Below are 24,865 nucleotides of genomic sequence, written 5' to 3' on the forward strand. Positions count from 1 at the left end.
ATGCACAGTTTCTTGTTCTAATTATATTTCCCTTTCTTAGAGTACATCAGAATACTGGCCTCCCCCTACCCAGTTGAGACTCACTGCTATAGAGAGTGTAACAGACATTATCTAGGATCAGAAAGGATCTGCCTGCCTTACTGTGTCTTTTTTGCCTTTGGGACAAAGCACTTTTAAAGATACTGATAGATTTATAACCAACAGAGCACTCATGGCTTCTGGGGTGCGTCTTGGGGATTTCGTGCTTTCAGTCCCTCTTTTATACCTTCTCTTTATGCAGCCTTCTATTGTGTTAGTTGATGATTAAAGGGAAGATCTGCCATCAAGAGGCTCAATTATTAAAGAAAAATTAAGTTTTGGCCCAGTGAGCTTACTTAGTGATCTAGGAAAGTGATTTTGTCACATTTAATTTTTGCTGAACAAATATTAAAGGAAAAAAAGGAGTATCTAGAAAATGCAATTCATCTCCACCCTGTATTTTCTGAGAATTTCGGGGTTTTGTATACCTTGCAAGAGATGGCGATTAGTATAGAGATGATGAGACAAACCATACCACGCTGTTTCACTTCAAGGGGCAAATGCAAACAGTAGGTTTTTTCACTGTTTTTCACTAATCATAAGCATGTTTCTCGCAGATTAGTATGGCACTGGGGGATTAGTAGAGATCCAAGAATTGATAAACTAAGATACTGCCTGGTATGATAATCTCTGATGTTTAAGTTTGATTCAAATTAATACCTTTGTGAAAGATTTTAAGACTTAGCAACATTATCTTTCCTTGTCATTCTTTCCCTTATTGCTATTCTTCTATTAAATCTTTTCTGGGAAGAAAAGGTAAACTTACCAGTAGGTTTTGAGCATGTTGAGTTGAGTGGATTAGTAAAGGGGGCATTAGCCAGCTTCCATTTTATGATTGAAGGCTAATAAATGGCACAGATATGTTGTATCAGAGTGATTAATCTGATCAAAACACACCACCAAAAAGCAGATTCTAATGAAAGATGAAATTTCAGGTAAACACAATGACTGCAAAGGAAACTGAGCTGCAGAGGGAAATGCATGAGATGGCACAGAAAACAGCAGAGCTGCAAGAAGAACTCAGTGGAGAGAAAAATAGGCTAACTGGAGAGTTACAGTTACTGTTGGAAGAAATAAAGAGCAGCAAAGTAAGTTTTTTGTGACAAATGTTATGATGTGTTAATTTGTTGTGCGCACTCTCCTTGTTGGTTTCTGTAAGACCTTCTGTAGTTTACCTGTTTTTAGCTCTTGAAAAAATAACCCTGTGCTTATGTCATAATCAGATTTGTAGTAATCTCTACCATCCAGCACTATCATGAGCCCACAAGGAGTCATGAGAAGCCTCTGAACACATGAAAATATCTGTCTCAGAGCCCAAATACGTTTTCATAGAAGAGGACCCTTGTACCACATTAATGCACATCAGAAGTAGATCTCATGCTGCTTTCAACAAGTTTATCTGCTCTCCTAGCTTGCCACAGATTACAGGCTAGAATGTTGCTAGAAACACATTCATTGATCTGCTAAGAACTAGCAGAGTAACAGAACTAAAGTCACAGTTTTAGGCAGGGTTAATGTGGCACATCTATAGCACTTGGGCTGCCACTGCCCAATGCCATTTCCATAGCAGATATTGCTAATTCATACCCTCCCTTTCTCCTGAGTCTCCTAACACTGTGTCCTGGGTAGCTGCTACCATGCAGGGAGAGCTGGCAGATGAAATGAAACCTGTTTGTCATACCTGATTAAATTATAAACTTCCCTATAGCTGTTTAGTCCTCATGCAGCTTCATTCCTGAGTAGTAAAGAACAGCAAAATAAGATAGTCATGATTGCGACCCTGAATAATGACAGAAATTTGAAATGATATATGTAATATTCTGTATAAAGAGTTGGAGAAACTTGTTGTTTTCTTTAAATATAGTATTTATGAAAAAAGGTTTTGGCATTGAATCTCAGGAATGGACTTAGAGAATATTCTGGCCATACTGCATGGAAGGAGTTCCTCTGAATGCTATTTGTGTATTGCGTCTGCTGAAATCTCTTTTGGTGTTGAGTAGCTTGGGAGTCTCCCAAGTGCGTCATTATTGTATTTCATGTGTAAGCACTACTGAGAGGAGTAGTTTGGCCTCAGGCCCATACATATGAGTGTGTTAGTTTGCATTGGCTTTATTCATTCATTTATTCATTCTGTAAATAATAAGTGCTAGTAAGGTCAGGGGATAGACTGCTGAACCATAACTATCCTGTATTTCCTGCACTGGTATAGCTTAGAGTCTAGACACATATTAAATCATGAAATAGGCAACATGTAACAATCATAAGCGGATAAATACTATAAATGAAACAAATAAGATTCTTTGCTGTGGAATAATTGGGATGTGGGGATCAGGGTAGGAAACAACCTAATTTAAATAGGGTGGTCAACAGATTTAGATAGGGTGGTCAGCAGATGTCACCTGCAAGATGACGAGTCAGCTAGGCAACAAACAGGCAGAGTGGGGAGCCTTCTAGGTCTAGAGAGCAGTGTGGTCAAAGCTCTGAGACTAGAACGATCTTTGTGTTTTTTTAAGAAATTGAAAGTAAACCATTGTGGCTGGAGCCAGATGGAAGATAACATGCACAAAGATTGGAGGGGTAGGAAGGGTATGGAGAGGGTAGGAAAGATTTGGGGTGGGAATATTCACTTGGCTAGTTCAACATATAGGGAGTGTTTAGAAATTATGGGAATGGTAGAAAATGATGGAGAAGAGAAGGTGGCTTAGGGCCTAGCCTGAAGGAACTCTAGCACACAAGGTGAGATGGAGGAAGAAGAGCCAGCAAAGAAAGCAGAGAGAAGGCTTGATGAGGCAAACCAGGGAGGTGTCATGTTCTGGAGATCAAGAGGAAGGAGTGTCTCAAGAGGGAGTGAGTGTCTGGGTATAGTAGCTCACGCCTGTAATACCAGCATTTTGGGAGGCTGAGGTGGGCTAATAGCTTGAGTCCAGAAGTTCAAGACCAGTCTGGGCAACGTGGCAAAACTCTGTCTATACAAAAAATACAAAAAAATTAGCCAGACGTGGTGGTGCATTCTTGGGAGGCTGAGGTGGGGGATCACCTGAGCCCTGGAGACTGAGGCTGCAGCGAGCCATGATTGTGCCACTGCACTCCAGCTTGGGCAACAGAGTGAGACCCTGTCTCAAGAAAACTAAACCAAACTAACCAACCAAACAACAACAGCAGCAACAGCAGCAATCACAACAACAACAACAACAAAAGGAAGGAGTGGTCAGCAGCCCCAGATACTACTTAGAGGTTGATTGAGATGAGCTCAGAAGAGTGAGCCTTTAATTTACAGCATGTAGGTTGATGATGCCATGAAAAGCATTTTTAGGAAAAGCTGGGACGAATTGATTGGAGCAGGTTGAATAATTGAAGATGAGGAAGTAGACACCACACATACAGAAACATACAGAGACAGCTGCTCGGGGTCAGGCATGGAGAAGACAAATGCTTCCAGGGTTGGAATCTGGCCAGTTCTTCACAGTGAAGGGATGGGGCAAAAGATTGGAGGATATTTGGAAGGAAATTCTTACAGTGACAGAACTGGGGTCTAAGCTGGTCAAGGAAGAAAATGCAAGGCCAGAGGGGATTTGGTATGAAGATGGTAGTGGTTCTGTTGATGAGGTCAGGAATTATTGCAATGGAAGTACTTTAATAAACAAGGCTGGAAGCACTGGAAGATGTGATCCCAGAGTGGTTTATTTGAATTCAAGGTTTCAGGGTTTCTGTGGTCTCTGGATATGACCTAGCGAGGTGGTTGGGCTGGAGCAGAGGAAAGTGCCATTGGAGGTGAAGTCACAATTAAAAGTGAATACATTGCTAAGAATTATAACACTATTCTGTACAGATTTTATCTTGCCCACAAACAATTTTTTTTCCACACAGTATTCGTTATTTCCTAAAAATATTTCCAGGTTCTTAATTGTGAGGAAGTGCTATTATGATTTCATTATTATTTTTCTGTTTAGGATCAATTGAAGGAGCTCACACTGGAAAATAGTGAATTGAAGAAGAGCCTGGATTGCATGCAGAAGGACCAGGTGGAAAAGGAAGGGAAAGTGAGAGAGGAAATAGCTGAATATCAGCTACGGCTTCATGAAGCTGAAAAGAAACATCAGGCTTTGCTTTTGGACACAAACAAACAGGTGAAATGTGGGGTTTGGTTACTGGGGGAGCTGGAGAGTGTATTGATCATGGTAAGGCTTTTTTTTTCCCCCAAAAAAGTAAATATTCTGGGTTATTACTGTGCTATATAATTTTATAAAAGGTCTCATATTAACTTCACAATCTTTCCCCAGGTCCCTCTTTTATCAGTTGATTTTTTTTTTTTTTTTGAGATGGAGTCTCGCTCTGTTGCCTAGGCTGGAGTGCAGTGGCACGATCTCGGCTCACTGCAAACTCCGCCTCCTCTCCTGCCTCAGCCTCCTGAGTAGCTGGGACTACAGGCGCCCACCTCCATGCCCGGCTAATTTTTTGTATTTTTAGTAAAGATGGGGTTTCACCGTGTTAGCCAGGATGGTCTTGATCTCCTAACCTCGTGATCTGCCCGCCTCGGCCTCCCAAAGTGCTGGGATTACAGGTGTGAGCCACAGTGCCTGGCCCAGTTGATTTTTTAAAAAGGTATTATTTCCATTTTGGAGTAGAATAATAGGAGAGTTGCAAAGTCAAAATAGTCCTTGGAAAGGCAGGGGTTTTTTGTTTGTTTTTCTTTTTTTTTTGAGACTGAGTCTCGCTCTGTCGCCCAGGCTACAGTGCAGTGGCACAATCTTGGCTCACTGTAGCCTCCGCCTCCTGGGTTCAAGCAATTCTCCTGTCTTAGCTTCCTGAGTAGCTGGGATTACAGGTGCCCGCCACCACGCCCAGCTAATTTCTGTATTTTTAGTAGAGACGGGGTTTCACCGTGTTGGCCAGGCTAGTCTTGAACTCCTGACCTCGTGATCTGCCTACCTTGGCCTCCCAAAGTGCTAGGATTACAGGCATGAGCCACAGTGCCCGGCCGTTTTTTGTTTTTCTTACAATTTTGTTTTTTTGGCTGTGCCTACTGGCTAAAGTAACGTTTTTTGTTGTTGTTGTTGTTCATTTGTTTTGCTCTAGTATGAAATAGAAATCCATACATATCGAGAGAAATTGACTTCTAAAGAAGAATGTCTCAGTTCACAGAAGCTGGAGATGGACCTTTTAAAGTCTAGTAAAGAAGAGCTCAATAATTCATTGAAAGCTACTACTCAGGCTTTGGAGGAATTGAAGAAAACCAAGGTGTGTTCACTTTTCTTTGCTTTATGATTTCGAATGGTTTATACAGGTGGTAGTGATTTTAATGGTATTGCATTAAATATTTTCATTTTCATTTTATGAAAATTTTTGGTAGTCAAAAATAATGTCATTCATCAGTTCCCTGCTGAGTTATCTTAAAAAAAATCAGTGGGTGATCTACAGTCTCATAGCTTGAATAAGCTATCCGTTACCTCATGCATCCTCTCAAACTAGAGGATGTTAAAGACTTCTTGAGATAGATTTGAAGATGCAGCCACACGGATGAGGGCAGGCCTCTTAAGCTATAGAAAACAGTCCGATGGGCAATTCCAAAGTCTTGAACGAGCTGTCTTCCAACTTCACTGTCACCATATTCACCCTCCTGTGGCTTATGGGGAGATCGAAGTGTGGCAGAGCACCTTGGTCAGGCAGACGTGTGGATATTTTTCTCTTCCTCTTCATGCAAGGATCATAGAGCTTTTTTTTTTTAAGGAAGAGTGAAGGTGAACCCTAATCTCAGGATTGCTAGTCTCAAGATGGTACCACTATAATTCTACCTGGAAAAGGAGGTGTTTTGATTCCTACAGATATTTTTTGTAAGATGAATACCCACAGTGTGTAATAGTGAACCTGGGTAATAAATATCTTCCAGTAAAGGTTTTACTTAGAAGACGATTATGAAATTTTGACATTAATTGAATATATACAAACAGAAAACTAGGTATAAATTTATTATGTTTATGGCTCTCATACAACTCTCAAGGTAAAGGAAATTTATCAATTAAATACAAAGTAGTAAAATTCAAAATCACATTAATAATTAATGATGTTCTTCTGGTACAAAATGAGATGCTGGGCTTAATAATAGAAATCAGTAGCACTGTTGAAATAGAATTAAATGGGTCTTTAATTCATTTCTGATTGGAATCAGAAGTAGCGAGTTCTGAAAGGGTAAGGTTTACTGCATTGTTACTAATAAATAATTTCAAGATGAAATATACAAAGATGAGATCCAAGCTCTAACAACTACTTGCAATACGAATATGGTACTAGGTTCTTCTCCATCCCCCATCCCCATTCCCTTTCCTCCTCCTGCTGCTGTTTGGTCATTCTTAGGAAATTCATGATGCCATATCAGATGGTTTTAGAATTCTGCATTTTAAAATATATTACATAATATAATGCATATGCCATATATAAAATCCCAGTGGGATCTGCTATAATATTGCATAATCAAATTCATATTTCTGCAGCAAAATGTGTGGATAGTCTCACAAGGCAGGATAAATAGAGGCTATACATACTGGGCCAGGTGTGATGACTCATGCCTAGAATCCCAGCACTTTGGGGGGCCAGGGCAGGAGGATCACTTGAGGCCAGGAATTTGAGACCAGCCTGGGCAACATAGTGAGACCCCATCTCTAAAAGAAAAAAAAAATGGTTGTGATAGCATGTACCTATAGTCCCAGATACGTGGGAGACTGAAGTGGGAGGATTGCTTGAGCCCAGGAGGTCATGCAGTGAGCCATGATGGTGCCACTGCACTCCAGTCTAGGTGACAGAGGGAGATCTTGTCTTAAAAATAAATAAATTAATTAATTAATAAAGACTGTAAACACCTTTATATCTGTTCAGGTTGGGTTTTGCCTCTAAATCATTTTCATAGCTCTTGTTTTGATTTGGGAATTATGAATAAGAATGTGAACTTGTACCACTGAGAAGTATATGAGGACACAATTCTCCCACCATTCTGTTGTCTTTCTACTCAAGCCATAATACAATCTAAATTTGTATAGTGAGCTCTAATATCATTTGGCCTTCACGTGGTATAGCTAAAACAAATACCAAGGCAGGTATTGAAACTGTAACAGTGTGATTAGAAATGGGAACACAATTGTCTCATTGAGAATTTTGGACCCACCAAGAATGTGTTCCTTGTCTCCCCTGCCCAGTAATCCAGTGTGATTCCCACTGGATAAATATAGACATAATGGGCACTTAGCATAGACATCTCAGGAACCATAGTTTATACTTGTGATACTAAGAAAGAGAATGACAAAACCACATTCTCAGCTGGGGAGACTTAGGAAACTGAGTAGAGAAGGTGAATGGTTTTGCGCATCTTTAGATGTTTTGTATTGAATCTAATAATTCTTAAATTTACAATATATGAATCTTACATCTCATAATTATTTTTCCATATACTTATAAAAAGAAATTCAAGTTTTTAAATGAAATTACTTTCATTTTGTAGATGGACAATCTGAAATATGTAAATCAGTTGAAGAAGGAAAATGAACGTGCCCAGGGGAAAATAAAGTTGTTGATCAAATCCTGTAAACAACTGGAAGAGGAAAAGGAGATATTGCAGAAAGAACTATCTAAACTTCAAGCTGCACAGGAGAAGCAGAAAACAGGTGGGTGTTAACTGGGGCACATCAACTAGCCAGCACTCTTTTCCAATAGTGGAATAACACATGGTGTGCGTGCTTAGGAACTATTTTTAGTGCTGTGTTCTATTACTGAGTGCTGATTTTTTACCATTAATCCATTTTCCAATTTCTGAATTTTGTGCTTATCTTGGGATCATTATAGAACTCAGAATGAAGCCTTTTTTTGTTTTGGTTTTGAGACAGGATCTTGCTGTGTCACCCAGACGGGAGTGCAGTGGTGCCATTATGGCTCATGGCGCCTCGACCTCCAAGGGATCCTCTCACCTCAGCCTCCCGAGTAGCTGGAGATATGTAGGCAGGCGCCACCACGCCCGACTAATTTTTGTATTTTTTGTAGAGACAAGGTTTTTCCATGTTGCCCAGGCTGGTCTTGAATTTCTAGGCTCAAGCAATCTGCCCACCTCGGCCTCCCAAAGTGCTGGGATTACAGGCAGGAGCCACCATGCTTGTCCTGAATGAAGCCATTTTGAAATAGAATTATCGCATCTTCTGTTCTATAAAACATGCAAAAAAAACCTGGTGGTACTTTTTCCTCATGAGCCATTCTAAGAAGAGTTTTTCATGTTGATGTTCAGCTGCGTGGTTTCTTTGTCAAAAGATTGGCATCAGAGTTGGCTTTGGTAATTTATAAATAGCTGATTCTGGTTATCCTCAGTCCGTTGTATGGGTCAACTAAAGGGAACAGGTGAGGGTGGGAGGCATATTTTTAGTTGTGTGGGAAAATAGAAAAGGAAATAAATGTTAACTCTCATTGTCACTTTTATCCACTTATGCCCCTGGAGTGCCATGTGCTTACTGTGTGGATAGATGATGACAAGCATAATCTGACTGGCTTCCCTGGTCTGTAGCATGGCAGGGTGTGGGTCAACAGTCTTCCCTGTTGGAAACAGTGCTCAGGGTAGATTGGGGCTTCAGGGGATTTTTCTAATGGATTTAATAACACCCATGGCAGCTACAAGTTGACCAAGATTCCCACCTTTATAGTGTTCCCCTAAACCCTTCTTCGTCAGACCCTGCCTTGTCTTCAAATACTTTCAGAGGTTTTTTGGAATTTGCCTGATCATTTGTTAGAATCTTGTCTCCCAAAGCCATACAACAGAAGCTTCATAATCTTTACTGACTTCTGTTCATCCACTTATGGTAGACAGAATGGACTGGGGAAAATAAGGATGTAAAAAATGGATTTATTTGATTGCACATAACTGGCGCTACAAGAAAGTTTAGTGAGTTGACTGAAATACGAGTTTGAGATTTTGGTGGGTTTTATTTAAGCTGACCCAAGGAATGTCACAGGACTAGAATACATTGATGTGATATGATACCTCCCAAACAAGAGTTGTTTGAACTATAAGAACATATACTGATATATCTCCCCTACCTCTTCAAAAAAATCAAAGAAAGAACACGTCTAAGATTATCTGCTTCATGATGCCCATTGTTAACTAGAGAAGCATCAAGTCACACATGATGTGTTGCTTTACTTTGGACAGGTACTGTTATGGATATCAAGGTCGATGAATTAACAACTGAGATCAAAGAACTGAAAGAGGCTCTTGAAGAAAAAACCAAGGAGGCAGACGAATACTTGGATAAGTACTGTTCCTTGCTTATAAGCCATGAAAAGTTAGAGAAAGCTAAAGAGATGTTAGAGACACAAGTGGCCCATCTCTGTTCACAGCAATCTAAACCAGATTCCCGAGGGTCTCCTTTGCTAGATCCAGTTGTTCCAGGACCATCTCCAATCCTTTCTGCTGCTGAAAAGAGGTTATCATCTGGCCAGAAAAAAGCTTCAGGCAAGAGGCAAAGGTCCAGTGGGATATGGGAGAATGGTAGAGGACCAACACCTTCTACTCCGGAGACCTTTTCTAAAAAAAGCAAGAAAGCAGTCATGAGTGGTATTCACCCTGCAGAAGACACAGAAGGTACTGAGTTTGAGCCAGAGGGACTTCCAGAAGTTGTAAAGAAAGGTGTGCCTAATTTTAAAACAAAATTATTTGTGTTCTTTTGAAATTCCATGTAATGGTTCACATATAAAAAGACAAAAGTATTTGCTTTTTTACATTATTGTGCAATAATCTCATTGATGTTCATAAACAATAGTCTGCTTTTAAATGGATGAGGCATATATTTTCCTCTGGGATCTCATTATTTGTGTCATATTAACAAACGAGCTGGTAGATTGGTAAAATGACTGTCTAAAATCTGTTTAGAATTTGTTATTTGAATGCTGAAAAAAATCATTAAATCAAGGACGCCCTTCAGGGTTTCCTACCCTTTGGTCACGTCTGACCTAGCTAGCAGGTGAGCTGGAGGGCCCACCCTGTGATGCTGGCCCCCTGGCTGGAGCCACTGACTACACTTTGTTTTGTTTTTTTAAACTTGGTTTTCTCCCAAGTCTGGCCCAAGGACTGGTGCCAGTCTAGGAACTGTTTGTTATTGGTTCCTGATTGAAACAATGTATTGTAATTAAGTAGGACTTTAGAAATTTTCATAGCAACTTGATATTTTTGTAACATCCAAGCACATATCATTTTTTCTATTGATTTGTTCTCATTATATTATACAAAAATATTATTCCACAGCAGATTGGAAATTCTTTGACCCCCTTCCGCCCCCAAATATCTAAACTGATTCTTTGCCATAGATGGTTTGAAAAGCATTGTTCTGAGTAACTCTAGCCCCAAAATAGTTATCTATCTTTCACTGGTAATTTTTATATGTAGTGTGTGAAAAACAAAAACAAATGCTGCTTTAGTTAGCCCTGAATGCAGTTCTGGAGTGTGTGTTGATACATTAACTCTTAGTATCCCTGGGATTGACTTTCTTTCCTGGGTCATCAAAAGTCATGTCACTTCCTTCTGTGGAAAAAGACAACGTGAGTGAGGGTGAAGTCACCTTTAGGAAGGTCAGTTTCTCTCCTCCCACCTACATTAGAGTGCTCGCCTGAAGTAGCTGTTACCATTTTACATTTTCCCCCTTTAAACAAGCACTTGCCTTTCTTTTATATATATATTTTATTTTTCCATTGTACTCTCCTTTTTCCCCCAACCCAATTTTACAATAAGGCCTGCTGGCATTCTTTAGATCTTAGAAAAATGCAAAGTAACACATCCATGTAGAAGATAGAAGCAGAAAAAACTTTTTCGGTGTAGTATTATTTTCCCCTTCTTTTCCCATTGTTATTTTCTATGTTTCTAATAAGAAAAAACCTGTTTGTTACTTGATTCAATTTGGTGACTCCCAGAGCAACTGTGAAGTGTAATCCATTGACTAAAGTGGCTAGGACAAAGTATTTTTTGGAGTTTACATTATCCTTGTTAAAACCACCTAATGAATATCTTTTCCATTGTAGATAGAATTGGACCTAGCAGTGCTGACAGTTAGCTTTTTTGCCCTTAGGGTTTGCTGACATCCCGACAGGAAAGACTAGCCCATATATCCTGCGGAGAACAACCATGGCAACCCGGACCAGCCCCCGCCTGGCTGCACAGAAGTTAGCGCTATCCCCACTGAGTCTCGGCAAAGAAAATCTTGCAGAGTCCTCCAAACCAACAGCTGGTGGCAGCAGATCACAAAAGGTAAACTACCGTCAACATCCATCTACTGTTTGAGATCCAGAAAATTGCAGTATGACCTGGGTGAGGATTGGACACTGCACCCCCTGATTCAGGAGCCCTTTCAAAAAGTCTGACCTTCTTGGTGTGGTGTCAGTCAGTCAATAGTGAGCAAGTGACCGGGTGAGCATTACAGTATCAGGGTACATGATCTCATGCTTGAGTCAACAGGCCATTTATACGTAGTTTGACGGAAAATGGCATTGTTACATTAAAAACTCGGTGGATTTCTAAGAAAGTTTCAGGTGTTACTGATGAAGGATTTGAAGAGGTAATTTTCCTTTTTGCCACTGGTGTTAGTTTGAAACTTTACTCTCACCTGCCCCCAGCTGCGAATTTTTTATTGTTTTTATTAATCCTTTACTTTCTTTTAAAAAAGGAAGCACATATTTCAATAGATATCTAACGAAAGGAACTCTGTTTATGGATTTCTTTCTCTATTTTGATTGTTGAGGATCAAAAGGATCTTAGTGACCTCTGTGCACCCTACAACGTCCCAGAAGATGTTATGTGGAGCATAGAGAATATTTGCTTAACAGATCTTTATTCCTGTTACTATGATCCATACCAGCAGCTACCATTTAAGTATGCATAGTATATGCATTTTATTTATCTTTCTCATTTTATTGAAGTCTCACAGTAAGTGGTATTATAAAAGAGTGAAAATCATGAGACTCATAAAGATTTAACCTCCCAGTGTGAACCCCTGCTTCCTCTCAACTCCACAGTCTTGATCTTTCTACGATACCAGTGTTTGTCAGACTGGGGACTAGGGGAATATTTTTGGAAGTTGCTGGAATAACTTCAAAGAGTTTGAACAGTCGGTGATTTTACCTTGATTGCTCACTTGTCAGAGTTTGATCAAGTATGCGATCTGATAACCTTGAACCAGAAAACAAAGCTTTGAAAGTGTAATAACCCCTATTTGTGTAATGTGATAATTCATAAGTGAGCAAACACGTTCTTAGGATTTGGGATACCAAATATGAACACATTGGTGGTTACATGTGGGCGATCTAAAGAGTACAATATATTTAGATTTCTTAATCTGAACATCACAACAACAGGTTTGCAAATTTGTTTTTGTTGATGTATAAGAGCTATAAGCATTAAGGAGTTATACTTAGTAATGAATAATATACATTATGATTATAATAAATACATTATAATAAAATTTTTATTCAAGTATGAAGAAGAATGATCTGAGATTTTCTTTCACTGAAGTGGACCCATTTGTTACTCTTATTAGAAATATTCTACCATTTTGTGCAATTTTTCCTCCCCTCCCCTACCAAATTCTCTCTCTCACTCACATTTGGATTTAACTTTTGCATGCTGCCAACAACAAAATACTGAAGTATATACTGGAGAATATATATTTAATATACTGAATGTACTGACTTTCCAATGAACATGAGAACAGCTTCTCCTTTAAGCAACTAGTGCCTCTAAACAGTGGAGCTACCAAACTTGTCCAAAGCTGTCAGCTACAAGATATCCACTGGATACTGGATACAGGAGGAGTCAGGTTTAGGGTCCTGATATGGGCCATGCCATTTTCTTAGAAGGGCGACTGGGAGCCACCCTTTCCCAAACCTCAGTAAAAAGTAACATCCATTCCTATTTGTCTCACACTTATGGAGATCAAATGAAGTATTTGTCTGACTCTCTTAGAACAGAAAACCATGACATACAGCTGGTACTCTGTGCCTCCACTCTTTTTAGGTAACTCACTTTATTGTAATCTCTTGTTTAAATATCTGTCTTCTGATTTGCAATCCGAGTTCTGTGAGGTTACTGATTACATCTATAGTTTATGTCTAATGCAGTGTCTGATATTCAACAAATATTCACTGAATGAATGGAACTGTGAATGTCCTGAAGTGATTGCATTAATAGATGTTTATAAAGGCATGCCAGGAAATGGTCTTATGAAATCATCACGAGTCATTTTTTTTCTTTTGTGAAGAACTGAGGGTAAAAGCAGTTTTCATGTGGCGTTCAGACTTACTATCTAGGAAAAAGAGCTTTGCACGCTAGGGGGCCTGCTCTCCTCACTGCTGTTGAATCTGTTGAGTAGGGAGTAGTAACCATGGTTTCCGTAGATTTTGTTCAGTGCATTAGCTACATGCCGTTCAGTAGGCACCAGCAGTTATGAATTGCTAAGCAATGTTGTGCACTTGCAAATGTGGAGGGGGGCCTTTTGAGAGCAGTTGTAAGAGACTTCGTGATTAGATTCAAACTCTTCAAAACCTAGCCCAGTAATTTTTAATTTAATTCAGCCTTCTCTGAGTCCCCTGTAAAATGCTTGCTGCCTCATCTGTTAAGCGTTTTTCATCACTTAGTTTTAAAAATCTAGAACAAGGTATTATTTCCCAAAGCGGTTGCTTAGAAACTCAGGGTTGTGAGTTCTCCTTTGAGGTGACTGGCTGGGTGATGAGAGACAGTTTCCTAGGTTGTTTAGCAAGACCTTTAGTGACATCTGACAAGTTCAAAGGGGAAAAAATGGGCAAAATGCACATTAGGTAAGGATCATTCTCTGTTATTTCACTGGGATGGATAAGCTCAGGAACCCCTCGTTTGTTGGGAACAAGGGAGACAGCAATCGTAGACCTGATCTCCTGAACCTGGGCTTTGCAGTCAGTTCCCGGAGGACCGGCCAGTAAGCTGTAGAGCCCATCATGGATGGTGGATGTTAGTTTTGTGGGGGTCTTGCATTTTTTTCCTACTTGTGAGGGTCATTTTCACTGAACTATCTGCATATTTGTCCTCTCCCTATTGCAACTGCAGAATCATTTATAAGACAATTAGAGTATGCATGCATGCACTATTTTTTTCCCTCCTTTGTGTTATTCTAGGAGGATGTACTATCTTAATAGATTAAATACTTGGTGAATTTGACTTTTTCTGGTTAGAGACCATTCTGAAGTTAACTAACCAACAGGAGAGTCAAATCCACAGTTTAAATTCTGATCACAACTACAGTGTCTTCAGTATCAGAAATTGAGTCTAGAGGGGAGAAGCCAAAAAGAGTGGACATTAGCCATTTGATTGGGATAAAGAGTCTTACAGGCTCAAACTTTCTATTTCCTATGGGGTATCTGTCTCTTTTTCTCTTTTTCTCTTTTTAAATGGCAAATCTACAGATTTATTTCTTGTACCTCTGGTGGGTTCCAGGGAAACCTTGTCTTTGGAATCACTATTTCTCTTTAAAAAAAAAGCAGAACTCTTTTATTTTTTTCCTTCAACTTTCCATGGATGGTAATTTTCCATTAAGTCCTGACCTTCCAAGGCTGCGTCTTTTCAGTGTCCTGGACACACTCTGAGGGAGAAGTGAACTTTCCTGGGATTTCATCTGTTGGCCGGATTTACTATGTTTCATGTAATGAAAAGTATTTAACTGCCTTTTTCAAACCACATGCTTCCTATGGAAAGAATATAAATGGGAAAATACTTTTCATTCCCTTTTCTTCTTGCATCAGAAGGAGATCCCTGGAAGTCAGTTGCTGAGGGAGTGTCTGTCACGTAGTTACTTCTCAGCGTCTGTGCTGGACACAGATCCTTGTGTCCATTATGCAAGAGGCCCTTCTCCTTTCTCTTTGAAAAATCTTCCTATTTGAATCTTCCACTCTTGCCTTTAACTTTGGTTAGGTGAAGCTTTCCTATACTTCATTTTTCTTGCTCTTTTTTCTCTTTTTTGACCCTGTATCTTTTTTCACTACTATATAAATTTCAATTTTTTGTTTGTTTGTTTTTTTAAATCTTGCTGTGTCCCCCAGGCTGGAGTGCAGTGTCACTGTTGCGGCTCACTGTAGCCTCAAACTCCTGGGCTCAAGCGATCCTCCTGCCTCAGCCTCCTGAGTAGCTGGGATTATAGATGTGAGCCACTAAGCCTGACCCAATTTCAACAAATCTTCACTCACCAGTTACCTCACCTTCTCATCTACTTAAAGTCTCAAATTTTCTGCGATATCTTTTTCTCTTAAAAGGCAGGATGTTTGAGAGGGAATTTATTCTTCTGGACTTTATTGTTAGATAGCGGTCCTTCTGCTGTAGTCCAAATTCAATATGGAAACAACCAGCCACAAAAGGAGAATGATTATAATACCCTGAACAGGTCCTCAGTCATTTGAAAATTTTCCACCCTGTGGAGGTAGTATTACTCATTTGGGTTATGCTTGTTTTAAACAACAGGAATGGCTAGTTAGGACAACGGAGGCAGGTTTTTCACTTAGGAATTCACTGGACGTGTACCATGTGGTCAAGCATGCTGTGGGCACTAGAGATACGTAGGTAAATAGGGCATAGTCTTTACCATTAGAGGTGCCATGGGAAGTCTGATGACTTTAGTTAGAGATTGTCCCTGATATCCTCCTGACTTGTCTGTTAGGTGGGGCCTGTTCTCAGGGAAGAGGAAATACTACAATTATATATAACTCCTAGAGAAGAAGAACTTAATTTAAAACTTAGTGACATAGTGCTTTATTTTTCATGTTGTGGAAATGTGTGTGTGATTGAACCTCTAACAGAGATGTTTGTGTTGCAGGTCAAGGTTGCTCAGCAGAGCCCAGTGGATTCAGACACCATCCTCCGAGAACCCACCACGAAATCTCTCCTGGTCAATAATCTTCCTGAGAGAAGTCCGACTGACAGCCCCAGAGAGGGCCTGAGGGTCAAGCGAGGCCGACTCGCCCCCCACCCCAAAGCTGGACTGGAGGCCAAGGGCAGTGAGAACTGTAAGGTCCAGTGAAGACACTTTGTGTGTCAGTACCCCTGGGAGGCGCCAGTCATTGAATAGATAAGGCTCTGCCTACAGGGACTTTTCTTTAGCCAGGGAGAGCTTTATCAGTGAGGAGAAAACAATTCCTTAGAAGTCTGGAATATATTGTACTATTTAGATCTCCCATGTGTAAGTATTGAATAAGTTTGGAAGCACTGATCACCTAGTAGCATTGACATTCCTCTACTGTGATGTAAATAGTATAAAGCTATGTGTATAAAGCTTTTTGGTAATATGTTACAATTAAAATGACAAGCACTATATAACAATGTCTTTGTATGTGGATTTTACACTAAAAAAAAAATGCAGAACACATTTTATACTTCCAATTAACAGCTCCCAGGAAAATGTAGACTTTTGCTTTATGATATTGTATCTGTAGTATTAGGCATGAAATAGTTTTGGATCAGGAATTTCTCAGAGCTGAGTAAAATGAAGGAAAAGCGTGTTATGTGTTTTTAAGGAAAACGTGCACACATATACATGTAGGAGTGTGTATCTTTCTCTTGCAATCTGTTTTAGACATCTTTGCTTATGTAACCTGTACATATGTGTGTGTGAGTATGTATTTATTTCCAAATAGGGCTGCAGGGTTCTTACAGGTGTGCTATACCATGTGTCTGTCATTGTGCTTTTTTCTGTTTTTAGACCAATTTTTTACAGCTCTTTGGTATGCATTCTCGTATCTGGTGATGTATTAACATGTAGCCTTTGTTTTCTAATAAAATAGTCACCTTCGTTTTCTGTAAGAGTGATTCCTAAGTGTAAAGGTATTACGAATATTGGTACTATTTCTTGCTAACTACAGCAGCCTCTTATACAAGTAAAAATGTTTGAACAAATGATACAGATCTTTAAACAAACGATCCTAGCATATTGAGTTGTATTAAAAGACACAATTTGGAATATGGGTCATAAGGAGTATGTGGGAATATAAGATGTCCAGCCCAGTGCCTCCTACATTCTGTGTCCCCATTAAACCACATCATCAAGGATACAGGTATGTGGTGTTTCCTAGCTTATTGATGATAACAGAGTTTTGAAAGCATGCAGGCATTATGAGCCATGTCAGATCCAAAAACATTTGAACAAGTTCTTACATCCTTGAATCAGGGTAAAAAAGTTTCCCAGGACATGTGCTAGTAAAAGATCATTTGTTCCTGGCTTTCAGTCCAGATTGATGCACAAACCTCGATAAGCACCATCATTTATATTTAAAAGTTGTCCTTTGCAAGGTGGCCTCTGTTGTTGGATAATGCTTCAATAATATTAAGCTACTTAGTATTCATCAGCTGAAAGTGATATCCTGACTTTCCTCTTGTTTCTTCAGTTGCTTGGGGTTGAGGTCTGGTGCAATATCCTCACCATAAATCATCCCAGGGCCACCATGTGCTCAAGGGCGTCATGACCCTGAGCAGACATTGTTGGGATTAAGCCATCAGCTTTATTGGCTGTCTCCAGCGACTGGAAGATTCCACTGAGTAGGCTTTGCTGGGTAGTGTCATGGGTCCTTGAAAGCATCTCTTCGTTTTTTCCTAGGTGTGCCATAGCTGCTGCTCTTGTTACTTGGATACTTGCCTTTTTTTTTTTTTTTTTTTATACAGGGTCTTGCTCTGTCGCTAGGCTGGAGTGCAGTGGCATGATCTCGGCTCACTGCAAACTCCGCCTCCCAGGTTCACGCCATTCTCCTGCCTCAGCCTCCCAGGTAGCTGGGACTACAGGCATGTGCCACCACGCCTGGCTAATTTTTTTGTATTTTTAGTAGAGATGGAGTTTCATCATGCTGGCCAGGCTGGTCTCGACCATTTTTATGATTGTAGAGAATTGTTCAAAATCTTGTAAGTGGACAGCCAAGACATTATTCTTTTCCTCAAGATAACAATACTTGTTCTGCTATGAGCTGAGCTGCATATGGGATGAAAAGTAAACATGCTACTGTTCCAAATTTGAAGTACCTTATAAACCAGTTGAGTCATGAGTGAGATCCCTGCTGACAAATCATATGGGAAAATGAATCAAGTTCCGAGATCTGGGAATCAGATTCTCATCTGTACAATGAGGAGCTTGGTTGAGATGATTCTTTTACCGTAAATGTTGTATAAGAGCTGAAATGGACCTTTGTGTTATTGGGAGTTGCTGGTAGTCTAAGGGGACTGCATCTTCAATAAGAAAGAAATAGAAACCAAACTTTAAATGTAGCATGATTTCTATTTCTTAAGACACTCCTCCCCTCACCCTCTCACTTGCCTTCTTTGAGATTTATTTGTGATTTTTCTCATTTGATCCCGGTTTATTTATTTTGTTGGGACTACTAAATTTTCACAGATTTGTTTGCACCTGGGAAGAAGTCAGGGCACTTCTTCCTGGGGACCCCTAACTCAAGGAGGGGAGACCTCTTCCACCTTCCAACTGGTTTGAGGCTGCAAACGTTTCTAACTTCTTTTAGCATGACTCAACACCAATTGTTATTTTAGAATTTCCAGATTCTTCCAGAATCCTTTACGCTGTGGGCAGTATGTCATGAAAGAAATTTAAATAGTAAATAAACTGATGAGTTCTTGTAAGCCATAGGTTTATTGCACCACAGTCAGAAGTTGCACTGATCATTAGCATGTTTTTCATATTTCTCTTCTGTAGTTAAGGAGGGGGATACAATTATTTTTGAAGAGGACAGTAAGTACCTAAAATTGTTAACTACTACTTGGTAGCTGAGAGTTATGTGCTCTCCCGCTTCTGTTCATATAAGCTGTCTTCTCTTTGAAGGGGAAGGGGTTGTATGCTAATTCACTGAGGAGAGAAGAGAGCCTTGAGTGCTTCAGAAGAGCCTGACTCTTCTCATTTGAAAAGTCTGAGGACCTGAAGCTGCCATCCTACCTGCAGGCCCAGCTATGTATCTAATGCTACTACTCACTTTAGCTTTGGCTCAACTACTTAAAATACTGGATGGAAAGTCTCAAATTTTACAAGGTATTTTCATGTGTGCTGAAGCTTTTACCTTTGTGAGGTAAGAGACAGAGGTCAAACTTCTCACTCATAGGCCTGGGGAGATCTTGCCTATTGATAATTGTGTGTCTCCCTGAAACCTCGCAAAATGAAGATTATCTCATCAAACAGAAGATAAAATAGGCTTAGAGTATTTGGCCCAGGAAGTAGCAGAGTTGAGTTTCGACCTCAGCTTTGCAAATACAAAGCCCATTCTCTTTCTTGTTTATCCTGCCACTTCTCTGGAAGCAGGTAGGATAATTCTGATAGTATAGATTTTCCGGGGATATTAAGTAGCTTTTCCACTTTCTATGTGCAATGGCAATGAAGATATCTAAGCTGTCTGCATCTGATTTGGGTTACCTTACATTTAATTTCAAAAATGTAAAATGGGACTAGCTATACATTTTAACTGCTAAAAGTTGTCTACTAACTAAAAGTTGTCTACTAACTGAATACATAAGCATTATTTATGTAGAGGTAAATCCTTTCAAAGAGTCTTTTTTGGCAATTCAACAAAGAAACTCCATTAAAAAGTGGGCATGAACAGACACTTCTCAAAAGGAGACATACAGGTGACCAACAAACATGGAAAAAATGCTCAACATCACCAATCATCAGAGAAATACAAATCAAAACCACAATAAGACACCATCTCACACCAGTCAGAATGGGTATTATTAAAACATCAAAAATTAACATGCTGGCAAGGTTGTGGTGAAAAGGGAATGCCTATACAGTGATGGTGGGAATGCAAATTAATTCAGCCACTCTGGAAAGTGGTTTGGAGATTTCTCAAAGAACTTAAAATAGAACTACCATTCTACCCAGCAATCCCATTACTGGGTATTATATACCCAAAGGCAGATAAATCATTCTGCCAGAAAGACAAATGCACTCCTATATTCATTACAGCACTATTCACAATAGCAAAGACATGGAATCAACCTAGGTGCCCATCAATAGTGGATTGGATATAGAAAATGTGCTACATATACCCCATGGAATACTATGATGCCATAAATAAAAATTAAATCATGTACTTTGCAGCAACATGGATACAACTGGAGGTCATTATCCTAAGCAAATTAACTCAGGAAACCAAATACCACAGGTTCTCACTTTTATGTTGGAGCTAAATATTGGGTACACATGGACATAAAGATGGGAACAATAGACACTGAGGACTACTAGATGGGGGAAGGAGAAATGGGGGACCAAGAGCTGAAAAACTATTGGGTGCTATGCTCACTACTTTGATGATGGGATCGGTCATACCCCAAACCTCGCATTTATGAGATATACCCATGTAACAAACCTGCACATGTACTGCCTGTATCTAAAAAGTGGAAGTTATATATTTAAAGAAGTTTGGTTTGGAAAACCAAATACAAAATATTTCAAATACAAATGTTTAATATAATGTAGACATTAAAAGTGAAAGGTGTCATAATGCCTTGGGGTCCCATTTGACCTTGGACAAATTACTTAATTCTCTGTACCTCCGTTTCTTTCTTTCTTTCTTTCTTTCTTTTTTTTTTTTGAGACAGAGTCTTGCTCTGTTGCCCAGGCTGGAGTGCAGTAGTGCAATCTTGGCTCACTGTAACCTCCACCTCCTGGGTTCAAGCGATTCTCCTGCCTCAGCCTCCCTAGTAGCTGGGACTACAGGAGTGCACCACCATGCCAGGCTAATTTTTGTATTTTTAGTAGAGATGGGGTTTCACCATATTGGCCAGGCTGGTCTTGAACTCCTGGCCTCAGTTGATCCGTCTGCCTTGTCCTACCAAACTGCTGGGATTACAGGCATGAGCCACCACGCCTGGCCTCAGTTTCTTTATTGTTAAAATTGGATATAAATAATAATACCTCTTGGAGTTGTCATGATGATTAATTTGTTAATACTTTACACTTATGATTTTACACTCAAAAGAATGTTGGTTATTCTGTACAGAGATAATTACACATAATTTCTCTCAGGTCAAGTTCTGATCTGAAATCTTCACTAATGTCAATACCATAATGCTTATTTTGCAAATGAGTTTAATCACTATAGATTTGCACATATCATTCAATTAATGATCTTGCAAATGAACCGTTCACAGGATTTTAGCTTTTGTTTGCTTGGGTCATTTAAAATATCTGAAGAAAACAATCACTACAATTTTATTTACAAGTGGGTTGTGCTCCTGAAGTGCAAATATAAATTAGTTGTTTGGAACTCAGAATACATTTCCTTGTAGAAACAACATTGTAAGTTGTGCCTAAGTTTAAGCCCTATGTTAAAATGACAATTAAGTTTATTTCAACCATACGGAACCTTCACTGATAACATTGTTTCTTTGGAAAAGTGTAGTTTAAGAATGAAGTTGCCATAAACTCAATTTTTTACCCCTCAACTGTCTTCCCGATGTATCCCACTCTTCCCTTTCCATTTTGTGGTACTGGACAGGAATGGTTTAGCAGTCTCAGGATGGAGAAATCGAGATGTAGAGTCCTGTCCACCACATTTCTAGACCAGCAGCTGCTCCCAGTCTGAAAGGGAAAGTGATAGTTTTTATGTTGATTCTAATGCTGCAGGAAATGCCAGTTTTATGTAATGCTGGTGTATTTGTGTGTGTAAATTTAAGTGGTTTGTTAAACTACTTAACATTTTGATGTTTTAGAAAATCACAAGGAAATACACATCGCCAAGCTTCATACACTTTTGTTGACTTGCAAGTTGACTTTCAGCCCCCAAAATTTCCACCAGCCTCCGTCCCCTCAGTTCAAAGATGGTGGCAGATGAGTAAGATTACTATACTTTGTTATTCCTCCTTTTCTAGGATGTCTTGAGGATGACCAGAGAATAATGTATAAAAATACCCTATTTGCCAAACCAAATGCTTGACATTTCAAAGGCTTTATCTCATTTGATATTTAATAATCCTGTCAAGTGGGACCTAATTTAAGAAGGGACCCAATGAGGTTAAGTTTGTGTCAAAACAAAACTGAGGGCTCTAGTCTTGGACTGCAGCACAAAGTTCTTCATATATGACCGTACACCTTCCCAGTAGAGAGTAAAGGGATTTGATCTAGGAGGAAAACTACCAGCCTGGCAGGTTCTTTTCAGAACCCAATTCTGAGCTCAATAAGGGAAGTTTCCTCCTATTAGGGCTTCGATCAACTCCACGCCTAAGGAAAATTTGCTTCATTTAACCTTTTGATTTGGCATCCAGGTTCCTAGCAAAAATTACACTATTGTAATAATAAGAAATTTCGCTTCTCCTACTTTTGTTTTCTCCAACACTGCTTTTGCAAGAGTGTGGAAAAATGAGCAGCTTTCTACAGTTACGGACTTTCTAGCGAAACACTGGGATATTTCTGAGTTTTAAATGTGAACAGATCCTCTCGGTGTTGAAATCACAGCTGTGTTATCTAACAGAGCATTTGCTGGCCGGGTGCCCACTCCCTCCTGCTAGACCCTGACTCCTTGGGCAGTTCACATGAGGGTGTTATTTGTCCTGGATACCATCTGTTTGTTGTTTTAACGGTCATCTTCTTGGATTTAGACCAGCAGAGGGTCATGAGGGTGCCCTGTGTTCACCCACAATGCTTTGTTCCCTCTGTGCTATTTATGCACAGCCTACATTGTATGCCTACACAGAAGCATGGCAGTCACTTTCCTTGGAACCATAAACAGGTGGGGAAGGAAAGAAGTGCCAATGCTCTGGTTTGTAAACAGGTGTGGTGCATGTGGAGACAATTTTCCTTCCAGAAAAGCCAAGACTTGACCATATCCTTGAGCTACATCTTGTCTCTGCCCAACTAGTTTTTTCAGAGGCTGGACATTCAACCTATGAGACCATCAGAGGCTCAATCCGTATAGAAACAGCAGATGTTCATGGACTTGCATATAGCCTATTTTAATGGCAGGACAAATAGATGGAGGATACCCATCATTCCTAGAATTTAAAACAAGTTCTTATTGAGATTTACTGCAAATTCTGCCTACCAATCTGTTCATATGAAAACCAGAAGCCCAAGTTACATCCTAAATCTTGTTCCAACATGTGTAGCAAAATTAGATTATTTCCCCCTTGAGATTTTCATAAACTCATTTAAGAAGAGAATATGTTGGTTTGGAAGCATCTCATACTGATTTCCCAAATCTGGTGTAGATTGCAGTCAATGAAGAGATGTTTTTTAAACCAAGTTCAACTATTTTTTAATTGTCCCCAGACAGAAATTTTTTTGTTGCTGTGGCAGAGACGGTGATTGCCTATCCAACGGTCACTTCTGCCTTCTTTCTTGTCAGTAGAACCCCACTATTGGGTTGGGCAGCAGTTTGCTCAGGGAATATGGACCCATTCCCAGGAAAGGATAATTAGCACAAGACAATTATAGTAATCCCATTGTCTTTTGCCAGTGATTGGTTATGATAACCACCCTACATTGACTAATTTTAGACTAGAAATGAGGCATTTCCAAGACACTGAGGATACTAGGTCAGAAAGATGGGAAGTAACTGGATCCTTGATAACTTTGCTAAGTTTCTGAACCAACCTTGGACTTGTCATGTCAGAAAATGAAAAACTATTTTCTAAAGCAACTTCCAGTAGGAAATCCTGTTACTTCACTCACAAACTTCCTGATCCAATTGCAAATCCTGTTTTAAGATTTTTTGTTAGTCAACATCTACTCTCTTTATCTTTTCTTTGGGTTTGGCCTGCTACTGAACAAGAGAGCCCTTGAAAACCTAGTTGCTTAATGATCTTAATTTCTCCAAGTCTTTCCTGAAAAGCAGTTCTACTTAGATTGGTACAAGGCACCTGTCTGAAACCTAATTTTACCCTCTGAAATGGACTGAGTTACACAGGGCAATAGATGAAGACAGTATACAATTTTCCAATGCCTCTTGATTCAAACTTGATTCAAACTAGGCAATTCATTATTCTGCCTATTGTGATTTTCCTAAACATCACATAATTTAAATTATAATCACCAAAAATCCAAAATCAAATGACTTTTGGAGTGTTCATACTTCTATTATAACAATATGGTTTAATTATCTAGGTTTTTCTTATCACTTTGAAGATGAAGAAATTGAGATCTTAACTGGGAAATAGTTTTTTCTACACCCCATACCATGTCCTAAAACCTATACGCCAGCTGCCCAGAATGGTACTTTTTAAGAAATAGAACATATGGCCAGTCAATGTGAATACTTATTTGCACATTTTCTTTTCTAGAAATGATCATTTGTGGCATTGGAAGGAGTACTAAGTTTTGATGACATTAAGAAAATTAGATCTTGAGTTTCCTGCAGGTGGAATAGCTCTCTACTCTACCCTGCCTTCAAGACCAGGGGATATACTAGTCCCTACTAATAGGGAAACCATGATCAGATTGCCAGCTCGGAGAGATATATGTGTGCACATGTTAATGGGATAGTCATGAAGACTGACACATAAAGTACAAATGCCCAGTGTTTATAATGGCAGCATCACAGAACCTTTCCTTCCCTCGCCAGGTTTCTCCCCAAACCAAAGCCCATGCTAAAAGCCAGCTTCTTCATGCATCCCAGGGCTTCTTTTTAGTAGCTTTCAAACACAGCAGTGTATGCCTTTTACACAATTTGGGCTTTAAGTTTTTAAAACATATCTTTGAATAAAGCCTGTTAGAATTTTAAGACCTCCTCTTTTCTTTCTTTCTTTCTCTCTCTCTCTTTTTCTTTCTTTTCCTTC

General features: G+C 39.5%; 1 protein-coding gene across 2 annotated transcripts in view; it reads left to right on the forward strand.

The window, feature by feature from the left end:
- CENPF (centromere protein F, 350/400kDa) overlaps positions 1 to 16,909 on the forward strand; it is a 59,112-nt gene extending 42,203 nt beyond the window's left edge. For both annotated transcript variants that reach the window (XM_011996160.1, XM_011996161.1), the window contains exons 14-20: positions 1,014 to 1,166; positions 4,029 to 4,205; positions 5,155 to 5,316; positions 7,568 to 7,730; positions 9,257 to 9,733; positions 11,166 to 11,344; positions 15,927 to 16,909. In XM_011996160.1, the coding sequence (XP_011851550.1) occupies positions 1,014 to 1,166; positions 4,029 to 4,205; positions 5,155 to 5,316; positions 7,568 to 7,730; positions 9,257 to 9,733; positions 11,166 to 11,344; positions 15,927 to 16,130 (1,515 nt within the window). In that variant the 3' untranslated portion in view covers positions 16,131 to 16,909. The remainder of the gene's footprint in view (positions 1 to 1,013; positions 1,167 to 4,028; positions 4,206 to 5,154; positions 5,317 to 7,567; positions 7,731 to 9,256; positions 9,734 to 11,165; positions 11,345 to 15,926) is intronic.
- Positions 16,910 to 24,865: the final 7,956 nt, after the last annotated feature.

This window comes from Mandrillus leucophaeus, unplaced genomic scaffold (assembly GCF_000951045.1).
Source record: "Mandrillus leucophaeus isolate KB7577 unplaced genomic scaffold, Mleu.le_1.0 Scaffold503, whole genome shotgun sequence".
NCBI lineage: Eukaryota > Metazoa > Chordata > Mammalia > Primates > Cercopithecidae > Mandrillus > Mandrillus leucophaeus.